Source organism: Anser brachyrhynchus, assembly GCF_964034855.1.
Source record: "Anser brachyrhynchus genome assembly, chromosome: 2".
NCBI classification, from domain to species: domain Eukaryota; kingdom Metazoa; phylum Chordata; class Aves; order Anseriformes; family Anatidae; genus Anser; species Anser brachyrhynchus.
In genome coordinates, this window is record NC_137695.1 from 96,623,151 (window position 1) to 96,642,904 (window position 19,754).

At 36.2% G+C, this 19,754-nt stretch overlaps 1 protein-coding gene across 1 annotated transcript in view; it reads left to right on the forward strand.

The window, feature by feature from the left end:
- CTNNAL1 (catenin alpha like 1) overlaps positions 1–19,754 on the forward strand; it is a 57,923-nt gene that overhangs the window by 17,630 nt on the left and 20,539 nt on the right. Inside the window, exons 3-8 of the mRNA XM_080583598.1 lie at positions 5,528–5,715; positions 9,802–9,921; positions 12,169–12,258; positions 12,550–12,720; positions 13,723–13,923; positions 16,680–16,766. Of these exons, the coding sequence (XP_080439724.1) occupies positions 5,528–5,715; positions 9,802–9,921; positions 12,169–12,258; positions 12,550–12,720; positions 13,723–13,923; positions 16,680–16,766 (857 nt within the window). The remainder of the gene's footprint in view (positions 1–5,527; positions 5,716–9,801; positions 9,922–12,168; positions 12,259–12,549; positions 12,721–13,722; positions 13,924–16,679; positions 16,767–19,754) is intronic.

Genomic DNA, 19,754 nt, shown 5'->3' on the forward strand with positions numbered 1-19,754 from the left:
ATTTTATGAGAGGTGGATGGAGTTGTATGTTGGCTTTGATCTTTTGCCACAAGGAATTACCTGATGTTTATAGTAAGATGTAACTAGAGACAGAGAGCAGAATGTTGAGAAAATAAGCTTAGAGTTGCTCTCAAGCTAAAACAGTGGAGTGTATAAAGTAATATGAGATCGTTCTAAATCTGAATGTGTGAATGAAGGTCAGTGTCAACCCATATTTCATCAAGAGTCAATAAGATGACTCACATCAGTCATCTTATGACTTCCCTCAGTAAAATGAAAATCATAACATGATTGTCTTTTTGCTGGATTCAGTTTTTGTTGCAGACTTACTGGGTGTATGGTTTGAATTTGAAGTATGTAAAATTGATTGAGTTGCCTTTGTCACCCTTCTCCCTTCAGAAGGCCCTCTCTAGGCAAACAGTAGGTTACATTCTCTGATACTGTAAGAGAATGTCAGTGTCATGTTAGAAACCATCTTCCCGGATATGTCCCTTGAATGATGTTTTAGTGACTATTCATAGATGAATATTCTTACAACTGCAGTGCAGCCTTCAAAAAGATCAGAGCTAGAATAATGCTCCTTTTGTTGTTTGTGGTGGTTGGGTGTGGGGTTTGTTTGTTTTCTTTCAAATACTTTTAGATAATGGGAAGTTCTGCTTGAAGTTCTTCCTTTTTAAGCAGGCAGAAGTACCTCCTGGCATGACAGATTGTCTCCCTGAAGCCACAGGAAGCATTGAGTCTGTCTTAAGTTTCCAGATGTGATGGCAAATAAATGACCCTTCCTTCAACACTGATGTCTTGTCTGCAGGAAGGAGCCATTCTCCACTCTAAGACATGAATTACTATAATTGATCTGTTAAGATAAACAGTGGACTCGTGGGTGTTTGTGTGATTTATTTTTGTTTATTTATTAGTTTGTTTGTTACCCTTTTAGTAGCTGCAGAAGCCTTGAGGAACTTGCCTATTGGTGTCCTAACTGGTGTATTTGTTGCTAAATTCCCTTGCTGGCCTCAAACTTTGGGGATGCATGTTTAGTACATTCAGCGTGTGCAGTTAATACTGGTTTTGTGCTTTAAAAAAAAAAAAAAAAAAAAGCTTACGGATTAGGCACGGTAATGTAAGAAATCCTCTGAAAATTCCTCATCAATGAGTAGCAACAAAACACGCTGGTGGTAAAGGACTGTTTTTGTTACTTGAAAAACTCTTCTAGATAAACTTGAGGCTGAGGATTCATGGCTGCTTCACTAAGCTTGGCTGCAAACAGAAATGTCCTAATTTGAAAACATTCCATTTGTTATGTAAAGCATGTCTTTTCTCTCCAGAGATCCAAGTAAAATGCTGACAAGCCAAAAACTCCCATTGATAATCTCAGCTGCTAAAAGACCAGTGTAGTGTGAATCTCTGTTTCTTGACTTGGCAGTTGTTTTGTGGCCAAGTGCTTCTCCCCCCGCTCTCCATCAGTGTCTCCAGGAGGAGCTGAGAATCTAAAAATAGTCTGGCTGCCCTATTTTATCTCACCAAATGGTTATACTTCCTCTACGTTCTAAGTTTTATTTCCTCAATATAGAGGAGGGAGGATATGGGTTGTTTATTTTTCTTTCAAGACTTAAATTTACCATGGCACAGGTCAGTTATTTTTTCAGACCTACGTATTTCAGATCTAACTGAAGACCTGCATGGAAAATTCAGTATATCATATGTGTTTGTTCCCATTTTTGTGTTGTAGTTTGTTTTTGTGTTCATGAACACAAGCAAGCCAATAAAATCTCCTGGCAAATTATATCTAAGAATATTGACCATAAAAGAATCAGCATGGAAACATTGTTTGTCACTGATAGATGTCAGCTAATGTGACTAGTTTGAATAGCCCAAACTGCCAGCTCATTGTTCTGCTTTTGTATCAACCACTCTTCAATACTGGAGATGGCAACATTAAATACTGGATTTATGCATTACAGTATGCATGACAAGCATAAAGCTTTATATGGAGTGGAGTTCCCACAACAAATTCAGCCAACCATGCATCGACTCTTCTTATGGGAAGCTGTAGTTTGCCTCAGTTACTGAGTTTTGTGAGGAAGGTGTGAACTTCCTTTGTTTTTATCTCTGCAAAGGTAAAATGAAGGGAAAAGTGGGAGAAGAAGCCTTTAAGATATCCTCAGTGTAAGTCGTAACTGCTTCTTGTTGACTGAGATCATTCTGGTCACCAAGTTTCCTTTGTTTCTAATTGCACATGCATATTAAGGAAGCAAAAAATTTAGAAATTGACCTGAATGAGCTTTCTGTCACTTAAGAAAATGTTCTATGTTGTAAAATTATATGTACATTAATGAAGTGTTAAGGAGTAGCAGTAGAGTGAAGTTTGTGATATCACATGTGAAGTAGTAATAGCTTAGCTCTGCACTTTTGAACATTTTTACTCTAACGGAAACAAAATTTCTGTAATGCAGATTTGCATGCAGCTAAAGCATATGTTTTTCATGTCTGTGTGCTGGATTTTGAAACTTTGAGGTCCCATGTTCTGATGGCATGGGCAGCAGAAAGTCCTCGGTGATTAGGGCAGGATGTTGTGGAGCTGTTTAAACTTCCTTTTAAGCCAATAAATTAGATGAGGCTCCAAAAATTAAAGGAAAGATTTGTTAGCCATAGAAAATAGATCTCAAGCCTAAAAGATTTAGAACGTTAAGGGTCTGAATTGCTGAGAAAAGTAGCGAGTCTTCAGATCAATTGCACATCCTGCAGAGGCTTTGAAGGATGACAGATGTAGTATCTGACTCTTGTGAAGGGTATAATCAGTGATCTGAAGTGTTTCAGACTTGTTATGACTATTTCCTTGCAATAAGCCTTGTAATTTGATTGACTCGGAAAAGAATCATCAAACACTGCAGAGGGTCATGTAGCAGATTTTGCCTAACACTATTCTTGCACTGTGTCAGTGTTTACAGTGACAGTATAGTAGTGGAATGTAACTCAAAGAATCACATCTTTAGATGCCCATCTGTGATATTTTTTTCCCAAAACTAAGGAAAGACTGGTTAATTTAAAAGAAAAAACACATGTCAAGAATGAGTTAGTGTCATAACATTTTCAGTATTCTCTGCCAGTTGACTACATAGCCCTAAAGGAAGACATGGAGTAAAATGGGAGTGACAGCTCTCTCCTACTTTTGTCTTGTCTTTTAGTACAGAGAAGGAATAAACTAAAAAGTCTGACAAGCAGCAATTTAAAATGGATACGTAGAATCGCAAGATAACTAAGGTTGGTAAGGACGTTTATCTTCAAGAATGGAGACACTACAATTTCACTTGTATACCTCTTGCAGTGTTTGACAACTCTTATATTCATAAAAGCCTTTTATATCCTGTCCATTGTTCCTTGTCCTATCACCACTGGGGGCAGTCCGTCCCTCTTGTCTCTATCCCTGCCCACTAGATGGTCATAGACAGCAGTAAGCTTTGCCATTAGCCTTCTCTTCTTGAGGGAGAACAAACCTGCTTCCTTCAAACTCGACTGTCACATGCTTCAGAATGTCAATGTTTTTCTTGTACTGGGAGGCCAAAACAGGCCTTTCAGCTGTGGAATTCATTTTGTCAACCATCTCGGAGTGTACTCTGTTTATCTGTCCTGGTTCCAGTTAGGACAGAGTTAATTTTCCCTCCTAGTAGCTGGTAGGGTGCTATGTTTTGGATTAGGATGAGAAGAGCGCTGATAACATGCTGATGTTTTAATTGTTGCAGAGCAGTGCTTACACCAGGCCAAGGACTTTTCGGCTTCTCGCTCTGTCCTGCCAGCGAGCAGGCTGGGGGTGCAGCAGGAGCTGGGAGGGGACAGACCCAGGACAGCTGACCCAAACTGGCCAAAGGGGTATTCCATACCATCTGATGTCATGCTAAACAATATATAGGGGTGGCTGGCCGGGGTGGGGGGCCGGCTGCTCGGGGATAGGCTGGGCATCGGTCAGCGGGTGGTGAGCAATTGCATTGTGCATCACTTGTTTCGTACACATTATTAGTAGTAGTACTATTATCATTATCACTATTATTATTATTGTTATTATTATATTCCTGTCTTAATAAACTGTCTTTATCTCAACTCACCAGCTTCACTTTCCCGTTTCTCTCCCCCATCCCAGAGAGGGAGGGGGGAGGGTGAGCGAACGGCTGTGTGGTGTTTAGCTGCCAGCCGGGTTAAACCACAACATTATCACATTTGCATACTTCTAACAGAGAAACCTTCTGATTATTTCTGGCATTACTTTTATGACCTGATGTGGTCCTGGCAAAGGACTGCAAGTCTCTTACCGTAGTGAAATATATGTTCAGGCAACTTGAGAGCTCAAGGGATTATAATTATCAGAGGAGAAAAATTATGTGTAAATAGTATGAAGTGTGGAGCTGTCTTTTGAAGGACTGTCAGGCCTTCCTTTTTCCATAAAGTTTGTATGTGTCATTTCCAGATTAATAATGCAGGCCCAGGTTCTTCATATGAGAGCCCTGGCTTTATCAGATTTTTGAAGTGATTATCTTGGATGCTTAGGTGAATTATCTTAGTCGTGGTTTTGGACATGAATCCTTGGACATGAATCCACTCAATCAAATGTCCTAGACACTATCTTCAAGGATGATCTGCAGGTTAGCTGTGGTTTGGTCATCTTGCCTTGGGTGCTAATAAAAAGTATGCCTTATTTCAGAGCTTGCTTGTGTTTGGTCTCTCAGCAGTCCTTCTGCAGTTGTGGAGTAAGGAAACTGCTCTGTGCCTTTCCTGTATTGGGCTATTATTTAGGACTATCTGTTATTTAACAGGGCAGGGTCCTGTGATTTTCTCAAACAAGGAGAAGATTCATTGACTGCATTGGACCGTGAACTTTCTAACCACATTAAAAATAAAAGTTGTCAAATAGCCCTATTTAACTGTTGCTATATTAAATGCTAGTTGACTAAAAGATGTTCATGAACCAAAAATCGGTGCTTCGTTGTTGTTTTTCTCTTGTGTTTCTGACAATGTAGTGTTTGATGGTGTTTTATATAAAAAGTGCAATAGCCTCACAGTCGTGCTTCAGTCCTATAAATTAGGATGTTATTTTTTGGAATCTCTTTATACTTCATGCCAGAAAACATCCACGGGAATATGAAATCCATAAATTATGGGAATACTAACTGGAATTTGGAAGATGGAGGGGAATTTGTATTTATTTACTTGCTGCATCCTACTCCTTCAGTGTGATGGTGCTGCAAGAGTTGATATTTATTTGATTTTTGCTATTAAAATTGGAGAAAGACCTTCCACTTAAATATCAGTATACTCCTGTAAGAAAATTAGTGTTGCTTACAGATGGTTGTACGAGGCAGTACTGAGTCATCTAAATTTAAATTTGGAGAGGGTGCCACCAACAGTCAGCCAGAGGAAGTGAAATGAAGGAAAGAGTAGTTGTGGATTGCTCTGAAATATCTCAAAAGTAAAAGTTAAGAATACCCCAGTGTCTTTTTTCTTAGTATGAAATGGTAACTGTTTACATTTTTCCTTATAGGTGAAACAATTGCACAACTTACGGATGTAGCAAGCTTGGATCATCCGGAATCTGATAGCCACATAACAATCTTTACAGACAAAACAGGAGTGGTAAAAGCTGCAAGGCTGTTGCTTTCTTCAGTCACAAAGGTGCTGGTGTTAGCAGACAGAATTGTTATTAAGCAAATAATAACTTCCAGAAACAAGGTATTTGGAGCTTATTTTTTGTTTTAACTTCTTTTTAGTTTTTAACTGCTATCTGCAGTCAATGCAAAAGAATGGTGCTACATGAAGGGGTATTTCCATTGTATCTCTAGGGGAAGTGCAAAATAAAGAGGTAAAAATGAATGCCTTATATTATGTCCACCTACCAAATATCTGAAATGGGATGACTATAAAGTCAAGAGGAATAAAATTTTCAATGACTTGTTACGTTTTATATGATCCATATTGCACTATTGACTTAGCATGCTGGAGAAGAAATGTGTAAGTTTTCTGTGAGATGGGAAGAGTGTCTGTCAGTAAAAAGGCCAATAAAAGCTACTAAAAGACAGGATCTTTCTACTGTCAGGAACAAGACAAGGAGACCATTCAGCATGTATCTAAGGCAAAAAGCTGTGAGGAATGCTGATGAAAGTATGTGCTAGTGCAGTGAGCCTTACAGATTAAAAGATTTTTGTGCAGTTTAGCTTATGGCTTGAAACTTAGTTGATTTAAATAGTGCATGAAGGCCATTTAACTTCGAGTGTAATCTATTTCAAGTACTGCACTGTCTTGACTGCAGAATATCTCCCTCCCCCCAAAAAAAGTGTTCTAAGATAAAAATAGAAAAAAAACTTTGAAAAATGAGAGCTTCAGAAGGCTTCTCTCTTCTTTTTTTCCCCCATTAACTTTCAACTCGTAATCCAGAGCCTTTCTTTCTTCTTTTGACTCCTCATGCTTCATATCTCTCTTATTTTCTCCCAGTTTGCTTTCTAGACAGGCTGTTCTTTATTAAGCAGCTTTGAGATTCAAGGCACTTAACTGAGTCCCAAGATTTAGAAACCATGTTGCATGTATTACCTGCTTCAGTCTGGCTCAGAGGCTTAGCGACACTGATTTGCTGTTTTAGTGGTCTTTTCTTCTCCCAGTGGTTGGGGAAGGTAGCATCAGTTTCATCATATTAATTTCCTGTTGTTACTTGCAATTTGGTCTTTTCTTGTAGCAGAAACCAGAGTGGCACATTTGATAACTTCTGCTGCTTTTCTTGAGCTTTTCTTCTTTGTCTGCAGCCATTCAGACAACTAATGTCTGAGTGTTATGGTGCTATGAGTACAATAATCATAGGTACAGAAATTAGTTTTAATTTGGAAAGTACAATATATAAAATGAAGTCTTATATTCCAAAGTAAGTGTGTCTCACTGTGATTGCTGTAGTCACTTAGTCTTTGTGGTCTTTTGAGTTTCACTTCAGTCTCCTTTCCACATGCATTACATGTGTTTGAGAATGTCTGCTTCTGTTTATGGAATCAGTAGAGCAATTCACGTATCTAGGACCAAGTCAAACAAATGATGGTGTCTTATACAGGCACACTCTGTGAGAGTACACTGAAAAGTGTGTCAGGTAGTGGTATGATGGATGGCAAAGCAGTTCTTCCTTTGAGAAATACTGTGATAGAGGGATGATGTAGGCAGGGACTTGAGCAGTGCATACAAATACTCAGGGACAGTGTAGTATAGTATGGCATAGAGGATGGAAAGGCAGAAGTGAGATCATCATTTATGTCAACTGTAACAGATGCTGACTTTATGGATCGTGTTACTTTTCCAGAACATCTCACCTGTATTTTCATCTTAGAGACTGAATGCCCAATGTTAAACTCTTAGTGCCACTTTTCTTGCAGCCTCTTTACGAATAGTTTCATTTTCATTGTCATGATCATCTTCCACATACGAATCAAGAGTAGTTAAGTCAACCAAGGGTGAAGGATATAAAAATGCCATAATGGTAAGACATTCAACTTCATAGACTGATGAAGTGATTGAGATCTTCTGGAATGGCGATCTACTGCAGAAAAGCAATCTCTGCTTGATGATCCTAATGATTCTGTTCCTGCCTCTGTATCCTCAGCACCTCTGTGTTTTTAGATTTTGTACATCTTAAGTCCATGCCCACATCTTTCCTACCTTTCAAAATTTGTTTCATTCTCCATCATACCTAGTAGGTTTACATCTTGCTCCGCTTACTGTCATCAGTCAGGTTAGGAGCACCAGAACAATGAATAGAGAAGTGACAGATAGCGGGGGTATTGCTATCCTGTGCAGAATGAATCAAAATATGGACACGCCCTGAAGTGATGCCAGCCTAAGACTGCAGTCTGAAAAGTGGCATTCATAGTGCAGCAGTAGCTGTGTAATAGTAAGTTCTAAATTAGGTATTAATAGAAACTTAGTCTTTTCTATATATATTTTAACCTTGAATTTTAAAAATGTACATTTTAATTAGTGTTTATGTTTCATGTTGAAAGCTTAAAATTAAAAAAAAAAAAAGAGACACCACAGATACTTTGCATTTTAGAAGCTTATTGAATAAGCTTTAGATGATTTAGGGTTGGCTATACTGTTTCTGTAAGTAGTTCCTTAGAATGTCAGTTAGGCTGGAACATCTAGAATCACTAGCTGTAATAGAAATGTGTGTGCTCTCACTGAAATTTTTACTTGATGACATTTGTCATGACAGGAACACTTGCTCTAGGGTAACTGTAACAGAGGTTTCTTGCAATCAAGACCATACACATGAAGTACTCTACTTGCTTAAACCAAAAATGATTAAGCATATTTACTCTACTTTTTTTTCATCATTGGAAAAGAAAGTTGGGTCTTGTATGTTTTCTCCTTTCCCTACACTGTTTTCTACATCCTCACTTTCCCAGTCCTGTGGTTCTTTGCTTCTTACACACATACACCGCTGTTTTCCTATCTTCATTGTTGTACGATTTCCTTTCAAGTCCTTTATGCCCCAGCCAGGCTCAGACAGGGATTAAACACCTGAATCACTAAAGTTCTTGTTTCTGCAGCATTTGTGGAAGTGGCTACATAACAAAACAGACTGATACTGTGGTCTAGTATTGCACAGCAAGGCATTCAGTTTCACATTGCTCAGGATTTAGTGGAATGCTTGCTGTAGAATCATAGAATCATTCAGGTTGGAAAAGACCTCTAAGATCAATCTAGTCAAACCTCTAAGATTGTAACTATGAGACTGAAGAGTTACCCTTTTACAAAGAATGGCTGCTTCTATGAGTGCTTTCCTAGGTTGCAGGGAGGGGGAAATTATCATAATCAGTTATGCAGGCTGCTTTTTTACTTGAGAGAAATGTTTTTTTTTGGCACAGTAAAGAAAAACTGAGTTGAAGTTTCTCTCTTTTAAGTACAGTTTGTTAGTTCTCCAGTCTGAAACACATCAAAGATCTGCTTTAGCTGTCTTCCCTTCTGAAAGTGGATTTGAAAAATCACTTTGGTGATACTGTACATCTAACCTGAAAAACCCTAATGTTAACCTCTGGTGGAAACCATACTTCACTGCACTCAGCAGTATAGCTTCAGTAATTTATAAGCTATGTGATAGTTTTTACTGAATTTTTACAAAATGCTGATTTCACGTGTTCTTATGTATCTTGACTAAGAGCTTGATATAGCTTGGGTTCATTTAGTACTTTGCTTCATATAGAAATAATAAAAAATATTTCAAATCCATTTTTATCTTCAGAGTTAGAATAAGTTGTTATAGGAAGCATAAAATTATATTAAAGCATTTCTAACTTATTAAAATTTTCTTTTGTGAATGAATTTTTTATTCACACTGCCAGTCACCAAACACCTGTTGGACTGACTGTTCAGCTACAGCTTTAGACTTTGAAAATTATGCGTCTGATATTGAACTTTGAAACTGAGAATTCCACACATGATATTAACAGTATACTATTTTTAAGTACTTGTGTTTATAAATTTAATATGACAATAACATTTTTCCTAAATATGGAAACTGAATCCTGTAATAATATTTCTCTTGATATTGGGAAGAGTGAAGAAAATGTTTTTGAGGGTTCAGAATAAGTGACTCATTTGACTGAAGCATGATTATTACTTTAGGCTTTGATTTCCAGCTTTTGGGTTATTAATACTTCAATTGTAACAAAATATGTACGTTTTAAGTAACATGATTTAGAAATAAATAATAAAATTCCTAATTTAGTAGTAATGGTTTTTGTTTAGTATCTTGATAATCCACAGTATTTTTCCCTTCTCTTTCAGGTTCTTGCAACAATGGAACAGCTAGAAAAAGTCAGTAGCTTCCAAGAGTTTGTACAAATATTCAGCCAGTTTGGAAATGAAATGGTTGAGTTTGCCCATTTAACTGGAGACCGGCAGAATGTAAGTATTAATAAAAAGCTATGAGAAATGTTATAAGTATCACTTTTCACCTGATTCACTTGAAGATTTGTGTTCTTCTGTGATTATTAACTATTAAAAAGCAAAACAGTGTTGGTGCTCTGTCTCTGAAACCCAAATTTTTCTCCTTGCTCCACCCAAAGTACCTCCTTTGGTTTTAAAGCTTAGCCTGGGGTGTTTGCTGTGTGTATCTTCCAGAAGCCTAGATGCATGTCATCTGATATGCACTTTAGCTTCATTTGTTATCCTTGGCTCTAGCATTTCTGGCTTGTTACTGTGGTAGAGAATTTGTTTGCTGTTACTTGACAGAAACAATTGATGTTTGCACATAATAAAAGGCTTTGAAAACAGAAGAATTAATTTAGGAAACCCAAAACTTGAAATCTTTACATCTAATTAAAGCTAATTAAACCTGCTTGTATTTTTTCATTATTCTGAAATACCTTTCTAGGTTTAGGTCAAAGCCTTTTTTCATCATTTACAGAGGGACTCTACTCATCTTTGTTGTTCAGTTCATCAGGGAAATGGTCCTTTCTGTTTACTGATACTTTCCATGTTAATAAAATTTGCTGAAGCTTTAGAACTCTGCTCGGAGCTCTACTTGCTTCCCCTTGGCAATCAAATCCCCCATTCAGAACTGGACCAGGGTCTGATATAGATATACAGATTCCCTAATACACAGCAAAATTCAAATTAAATTTGTATGAACAAATTGGCCATCCTCATGCATATGGAAGTAGTTTTCTGTGACATGGCACAGCATCCTTCATATAAACATTGGAGTAGTTTGCTAAAATCATATCACACTTCTTGTGTCCTGAATCTGTGAAGAACATGCTCAGTATCAAATAATGTGTTCTGGAAATGTTACATGTAATTAAAGGAAATCCCTGCTTGGGAATGAGCTGTTTTTAAATTTTTTGTTCAAATATTCATGTTCCTCGGAAAGAGAAGGATGCATTGCTAGTAATGATACTCTTTTCATCTATTTTTGTTTTTCAATATTATCTTGGCTTTGGCTCTCCCTTTCTTTTCTACTTGACTCTTTTGGAAATAGTATTTCATTAGTTTTTTTTTTTTTAAATGCTGTCAGGACATGCTTGATATGCTCACTTTGCAGTGTGTAGGCTGCTATGTGGTGCTGTTAGTTTTAGGTATTTTTCTTTAATATAATTATAGTAAGTATGCCTGAAATTCTTGAGTCTGGTCAGATTTATCATCACGTAATGCAAGAATTTCTGAAATAAGCTTTTTTAAAAACAAAACAAAACAAAACACTTTGTTTTTTGTTGATCTAGAGTAAATCTAGGATTAATTCCATCCTGTAGACTGTTCCCTTTTCAGCCGTTAACAACTTTGTCCATTCTACAGTATGTATTTTGAGATGAATAATAAGAGTCTTGATGCAAAATGCACGTCACTATTTTTGTAGAAACAGAATTATAGACAGCAAATGAATGCACTTAGGTTAGGAATTAAGTTTTCTAAACTTTGCTGTGATGAGGAGCTTAGACGTTCTAGTAGCAATAAGATCTAAAAAGTTGCTAGTTGCTAAGAAAAAACTTAATCGGCTTATAAAAACTATCGTATGACACGTGTAGCTGGCGTACAAAAGAACTAGGCATGGTTTCATTGGAAGTTGCATTCAGATGTCCATTTATTAGCACTCAAAAAGCAGTTGGCTATCTTTGCCGGAGAGTTCTTGGAAAGTTCCTTTGCTCAGTACTTTCTATACAGGAATTGTTTTTTAAGCCTGTTAAAACATTTTTTATTAGTTGGTTTATGGTAAATATAATATTTAAGCAGATAAAAGATACATTTTCTATTTCCTTCTCTCATTATAACAAAAATCTGTTTTTCTCTGTCTTTCCCTCCCTGCCATTTCAGACAATATTTTTAGTCTTTTTTATTGCTTCCTTTCCTGTTTTATAAATAATGCTCTAAGATAAGGATAGAGAAATTAGTGACAGTTTATGTAGTATGCTCTGTATCTCTGAGATCTTCCTTCTTTGAAATCTGAATTGAAATGAGCCAAGAATAAATGCATAAATTAAAATCCGTCTAAAAGGCAAGTTCTAGATCATGAGCTAGGCTCAAAATAGCTGTTGTCAGACGTCATAAAGAAGCTTCTTCACAACCCGTCCATCTTCAAGAGAGTCTCTTTTTTCCGGTCTCATAAGTGGTAAACAAAATATGCAATATTCAAATCATTTTTCTTTTGGTGTTTAGGATTTGAAGGATGAGAAGAAAAAGGCTAGAATGGCAGCCTCTAGAGCTGTTCTTGAGAAGTGCACCATGATGCTCCTAACTGCTTCAAAGGTGAGTGAGTATTCACAGTCTTACACAACTTAGATAAATCACTGTGTATGGCACCTGGCAGGAGAGCTGACTGTTCTTTCTCAGGCTTACTTTAAATTTCATACTCAAAGGTATAAGAGTAAAAAACATGTAGAGGAATATCTTTATATTCTGATAATTCTATGAATTCTACTTAACACGATAGCACTTTAACAGAAAGAATTTGTTGTATTCTAACACATTGTTTAGACTTGTCTTAGCAGGAAGCATTCATTTTGCTACTCTTTCATATAACTTTGTTTTCTTTAAAAGACTTGTCTTAGGCATCCAGACTGTGAATCTGCTCGTATAAACAAAGATGGTGTTTTTCATCGGATGAGACTAGCTTTGGAACAGGTAATAGAAATTGTAACTGACTCTAGACCAAACGGAGAAAATGAAATGGCACCCATCAGTATATATTCTGGCATCAAAGAATTCAAGGTAAGAATAGAAAGAGTATTGTTTTATATAGCTTAAAAAATTACCCCAAAACCAGAATCTTGATTTTTTTTCTTTATTTCATTTTGTTTTTAGTTATAAATGGTGGAGTTACATCTTTTTAGCAATGTAATTTAAATAAGTGTCTCAAAATGTAAGAGAACCTGACAAAAGGTGATGATAAGTTCACTGATGTGGCCAAAATATACCTTTTGATATTTGCCATTTCCTCCTGGGTTAGAATACGTTCAAAACACTTTTTTTTTTTTTTGAGGTGATGCTTTTAATGTTGAATAAACCTAAGTATCAGGATATCAGAACTTCATTAAAATTGTTGTTGTTGAAGAATCTTTTCTTCATAATTGGTAACATTTTGAAAACTATGTCCACAGATACTCATCCAAATATTTAGAAGAGCATACTGTCATTCAAAGGAAATGTTATGAATTGAAATTGTATCTTGTAGCTCAGTGTATTTTTCCTGATAAAGGCTCATCTAAATTTCATATTCAGTTAAGAAGAGTTAATGAACAACTGTGTCTTATTTCTTCAGAGTCTATAAAGTACTTTGTTTATTTTTTTCCCTCCCCTCTTTAGAATTTGGTTGGAATTTTTGAGACGTACTCTCAAAGTATTCTATATACTATATGTAAATATTTAGAAAAGTACTCAAAATTGATGATATGGGTGTGGAAAATCTTGTAAAGATCAAACAAACTGAATACACAACTAGTTTCTGAAACTTGCTGAACTGAAAAACATCTTATTGACTGCAGGACAACAATGCTGTTAGATCCGATGAGTGGTCAGGAATTTTGTTTAAAAACAAAATACCCACCCTAAACTGGAGGTCTGATACAAGAAAGTTATTGGATTATTTTGAAAATATGTGAATACTAAAAAGCACTGAGAAGAAAAATAAAATGTAAATTGATGCATCTGCTTTCTGTATTTCCATCACAACAGTATAACCACACAAATTCTCAAGGATTTTTTTTTTTTCAGAATAAGGTGGAGGGTCTTCGTGAGAATCTGTATTTTCTCTCAAAAGAGAACCTTTCAACAATGCTGGAGGTTATCCTGGAACATACGGAGGACTTCACGGATTCTGCCTATACCAGTCATGAGCACAGAGAACACATTTTGGAGCTGTCTAAGCAGGCTAAAATGGAACTAGAGCAGCTGGTTTCAGTATGGATGCAAGCTGTAAGAGCTTTTTAGCAAAGTAAATCTTTTCACCTCTACTTTTGAAAGAACTTTTTAATGCCATGCTTCCTCTGGTTTAGGAAGAGAGAATTGATTGCATTCTTCAGAGTAAGTTAGCTAATCAAGGAAGTCAGAGTTTGTTCTATGCTTCTGCAAGTTCAATACTATCTTCCCTCTGCCCCAGTGATATTGCTTTACTGATTCATTAACACCTAAATTAGGCTACCCTGATGATAGCCTAATTTTCATGAAGCTGTAAGTGGAAACAAGAAGGCTAATAGAAATGTCAATGCACAGTCTTAAACAACTAGGTCTTTTGATGAGGTTCTTCAGAGACTTCAATTGTCTTAATCCCATGACAATGACCACCATTTGCATTTCTGTTCTTCAACAGAATATTGGAAATACTTAAACTATTGAAAAGTGAAATATTCTAAAACTTGACTTTTTTTTTTCTTGTGGAGAGAAGGAGTGAAGAGAGAGAAAAGATGCTATGACTACACGGTATTTTTGTTCATCCTTTTCAAAAAGGTTCAATGATGGTAATTTTGCTTTTTAGAGAAGCAGCACATTAGGCTTCTCTCTGTCATTTGTCATACGTTGTTCCTTGAAGATAGTAGAATATACATGCAAAAGGGTGAGGAGAAACGGAGATGGAAAATGCAGTTTCTGTTCCTAGTACTGACTTCCTTTCAATCTTGTTCCTAAGGAAATGTATAGCACAAAATCTTAACAGTCTGAAATATGGCAGATGTGTACTAGTATAGGATACATTTAATACTGAATGTATTAAATTCTTCTACTTCTGAGAAGGCATTTTTCTTCCTTTTCTCCTCTTTGAATCAGCTGTTCTTAATGCAGTAGTGCAGTTTGAAGAGCATATAAATCTTTTTGATAATACAGAGTGTTGTTATTAAAAAGAAGACATATCTAGAATGCTTATTGCATAGAATACAATAACTATAAGAAACTAAAACTGTTTAGCTTGGGTAGTTCTAAGCTGTGTTACTGGTGGAAACTCATCACCTCTAGATCATTTACATGCTACAATTCAGGTGATAGAAATGAGAACCTAGTACAAAACTATGCATATATATGGTCCGTGAAAATGTTTGAGTGTGCACATGTGTGCTTATGCATTAAATATTTACATTAATAAATAATCTGGTCTAGCTATGAATGAGGACTCCGCAGTTAAAACAGTATCAGCTCACTGAAGCGGCCTTTCAGTTTTAGCTCAGCAGCTTTGTCAGAGGGGGAATATTTTCTGAGGGGCTTAATGGAATTCCAATGGAATTGTTGATAATCAAAATACTTTCATGCCTTGGGATACATGAACTGAGTGATATGTAGAGCTCTTAGAGTGCCCAATTATCTCCATTTTCACTCATTGTACTTCCTTTCAGTAGGCAGAGTAACCGTGAGTCTTCAGTGAAGAGTGGATTTTAAAGCAGAAGTGTCTTGTAATGTAGATCAATTTTAAATTATAGACTGGCATCACTGGCCTGCTTGTTTGTGTTCTTCTGTGTGAATGCAAACTGGCTGAAACGTACCAGAGAATCTAATGCTATTGATTGAATGTTAAATGTTTCTGAAATCCTTGCTGTATATGTTTGAGCTTGTAAAATTGGAAGATAGTGTCCTGGCTTAGGTTTTCCTGTAAGCTTATTTGGACTGGAAAATTCTTTCAGTTGTGTTTATTGAAAAGAAAAAAAAAAAAAAGTTGCACATAAAAGGAGATAAATTGTGCGCATTAAATAAATACATAAAAGAATAAAAAAGGACACTATAGTGAATATAAAATATTATGATCCTTGTGTTAAAAAATGATTTTGTGATGTTACTTTTCTTTAAGTAATTTTGGTAACATTGCATTATATTTAAGGGGCAGGTAGCTTTGAGACTTGGAACAGATAAGAATACCTGAAGAAATGATGATAGTAGCTTGGGGGGATTTTTTTTTCCTTTAAAATAAGTGAGAGTGTGTATGTCTTTATCTACATACATTTTGTGTTTATGTTTATGTAAATTATACTCTGAGGGGCTAGTGGCTTTGCAGCTGTGCCCTTGTTAAAGGTCCCACCTTGGATAATTGTTTCCAATATCTTATGGATGTGGATGCAAACTCACTGCTACTTGACTCTTTTCCCTCTGTATGTGTTTTGACATTTGTTTTGTTCCACGGATGGGTATTTTTTTGCAGAAGTTGGAGCTCTGTCTTGAAGCTAACTCAACAAAAAGTAGCTACCATAGTTGTTTAAATTAGACAATGAGCTAAAGTCTTAAAAGGATGCTGCCTTTTTTTAATTCAATATAAAACATTTAATATATTTTTTTAGGTCATACTTTATTTGCAAAAGATGTTTGTTGATATTAAATAGGAAAAAAAAAAAAGGTTACTTTTCTGTCTAAACATCCTAAAGTAGATTTTTAGAAGCTCTAAATCTTAATGAAACGCTTTTGCTGAAAAGAGATCAGTAAGATTCAGAAATAAATTTCTGTTGAACTAAAACAGTCGTCAATTAGCTTTCATCACGATTAATTTTAGATTTGATTTAGTGATAAATAACTCTGTAAAGGAATTCTTCAAGTAAAATGTACACGGGATATGCAAATGAAAACATTACATCTAGAACTAAATAACTGTCTTCTAAGGAAACTTGAAGTAATGTGTGAAGGTGGGATTTGCTGTGTGGGTTTTTTTGTGTGTGTGTGTGCACGTAATTTATTGTCTGCTTTCTTTCTTTGGCTTGTAGCAAAACCAGAAGACCAAGGATCTTATGGAAGACTTGGAAGTAGCCATTTTAAAAACATGCCAGTGCATGAATGAACTTAAAAGAGAGGTAAGTCCAGTTTAAACAAAAAAAAACCTGAAAAAACTGAAGAAAACCTTGCATTTTTTACTTTTCAGATACAAAGTTGTAAAATAGGATCCTGGACCTGAAAACACTAGTATCTATTTATAGATAAGAGTAGCCAAATCAGAATTACATAAGCAAGCTAGTATGCAATCACCTTCTGTTTCATTTCTTATCACTGATTAGAAATCTGTTGGTTTGCTGACTCTGACAAGAATCAAATAAAAATGTGTTTGGTAGAAAGTACCATGTATGTAATTGTTACTTTGAATGTACCAGCTAAATTCTGCTTGCGTATGCATGCAACTCTGTTTTTAATGCTTTTTCTTGTTAGTATATGCTTAAATGAATAAGTTAGTTGTTCATTAGTTGTTCATTTGTATGTGACCTCCTCTATTGAATTCTAAAGCAGAAGTGTGTTATGACTATGCATTATACTGAGGTATTTTTCTGGATAGTTGGCAGCTGTGTATGTGCTCATTGTAATCATTCTTTTCCTAAATGCAAGCATGCCAAATGTCACCCATCCTTACATACAATATGAGATAGCTGCCTCATTTAGCACCTGGGATGGATTGTGCTTATTGATCAGGGCCCTACCTTCCCCCCACCTCCCTTTCACTTTATGGATAGCATTGGTGCCTTATCTGTTCCACAGACGTGAGCCAAATAAAGAATTACCGGCAGCTGGCAGCTTCTGAAATGTTTGAAAAGCATTCAAATATCTTTTAAAGTCCTCCCTATTATTATTCCATTAAACAGGTGGCAAAACGAATGTTAAGGACAGTGATGGTTTCTATACAAGCTTACAGAACAGTACAAAGATGTTAGAGAGACTCAGTGAACTTGCTCAGACTGTGTTCCGAGCTGCTTTAAATGCAAATACTTGGCTAACAAACCACTTTCATCTAGTTTTGTTACCTGTCACATACTAACTTTCTGTGCTCAAAAATCATGCTGTACATTTTTGAATAGAGGCAAAATGAGAAATTTGAACCTGTGGATTATAATAATTCCTACAGCTGCCCTGAAGATTTGAACTGTGTTTCAAATCTATTTCAGGTACTGTTAAGCTCTTTGCACTTCTGCTGCTAGGCAGTGTGTCGGGCCCCCAGGAAACAGAGAGCACATAATCTGTGCTCTTTGACTAATATTTCTTGCTTTGGTCATTGTTATGTAGTAAATCAGTAGCAGAGCTTTTCCAGAGTGACATTCCCCTGTAAGACTGTCCTTTTTGGGTGACATCATTCCTGTGTACTGAATGAGAAGGAAGGATTCCCAGTCAAAATAATATGAAACTATGTAATTACAGAGACCATAAAGCTAATGGAGTTGTCATGTAGTATGTAGAAAAAATTACAAATATTGTGGATTTTTTTTAGCTCCATAAATGTAGATCTTACCTTACTATCCTGCCCACAGACTTCTATTTGTGAAAATATCATGCGACAAATACTACATACTCATTACACTTATGTTAAAGAACTTTTTCAGGTGACAATAAAAGAAAATTACCCTCTGTAAGCTAGCTAACAGAGGTGGCATAAAATATAAAATAGTGGGTTACCTACGCCCTGTGATTTAGTCCCATATTATGCAAGTGAAAGTGTATGAAGCTATTCTAGAAATTCTGGAACAATCTGAGTGAGTTTGAATTTTTAAACTAACAACCCTTAGTTTTGTATGCCTTGATTTTGTGACCTGTAAAGTACAAAAGCTTTCTTAGTTAAAATGTGCAAGATTAATGATAATCAGTAGAAACAAATTTAGAGTAGTATGTCATTTATCTTGTTCCCTATGCAGTGATTGGATTTGTATCTGATCCCAGAGTAGCCAGAGTGTTTGGTTGGGGACTGTCCTGCCAGTCTTTGACTTCTGGTGCCACAGAGTATCAGTCAGTAAACAGGGTCTCTGTTGATGAAATTAAATACTGTGACACTAATTAGAATGTTCTAACAGCCTGGGTTGTTGAGAACACAATACAACCTTGTTATAATAGCATTTTCCCATCTCTTGTCACTTTATGAAAGAAACTAGAGGTACATTCCTTCCCTGAGACCATTTTCCTGCTCAATGTTCTGAGACAGCATTAATATAAGTAAATTTCTTTTTTAGATCATGATGAAAAGAATCTCTAATGAAAAGGTAATCACAGTGTAGTCATAGCATTATTTCTTTCTGTTAAAAAGTAGTAGAAGGTTTTAAGGAAGCAATTCAGGTTTCTTGAATTAAATTAAAAAGAAAAAGAAAAAAAAAGAGAGAATCAAACATAACCTCTTAATTTTGGACTGCATAGGAAGTACTCAGGGGAGCCCTTATCGCACTCTACAGTTACCTTAAAGGAGGCTATAGTGAGGTGGGGACTGGTCTCTTCTCTCAAGCACCAAGTGGTAAGACAAGAGGAAATGGCCTTAAGTCGTGCCAGGGGAGGTTTAGGTTGGACATTAGGAGAAATTTCTTCACTGGAAGGGTTGTAAAGTATTGGAATGGACTGCCCAGAGAAGAAGTTGAGTCACCATCCCTGGAGATCTTCAGAAACCTTGTAGATGTAGAGCTTAAGGACATGGTTTAATGGTGAACTTGGCAGTGCTATGTTAAGTATCGGACTACATGATCTTAGAGGTCTTTTCCAAACTAAATGACTCTATGATGCTGCATAGTACTACGTAGGGGAAGGAAGGAAAACAGGTAGAGTCCAAAGGAGAAAAAAAATACATATAATTCAAGAAAACATTCTGTTCTATCCACAGCCAAGGCTCACCACCATCACATTATCAAGGTCTTTGTATTCATAAGAACTTGAAAAATAACCTTCTGGAACAGCCAAGTGTGTTGTATATTCAACGCAATCCAGTAAAGTGAATATTACAAGACTCAGCAGTCAAAAGAATGCTCTGCTATTTCTAAAACAGGATGCTGTGTTTGTTTTACTCACGTTTTTAAAATGGGGCTGGTTACAGGGCATAGGTAAAG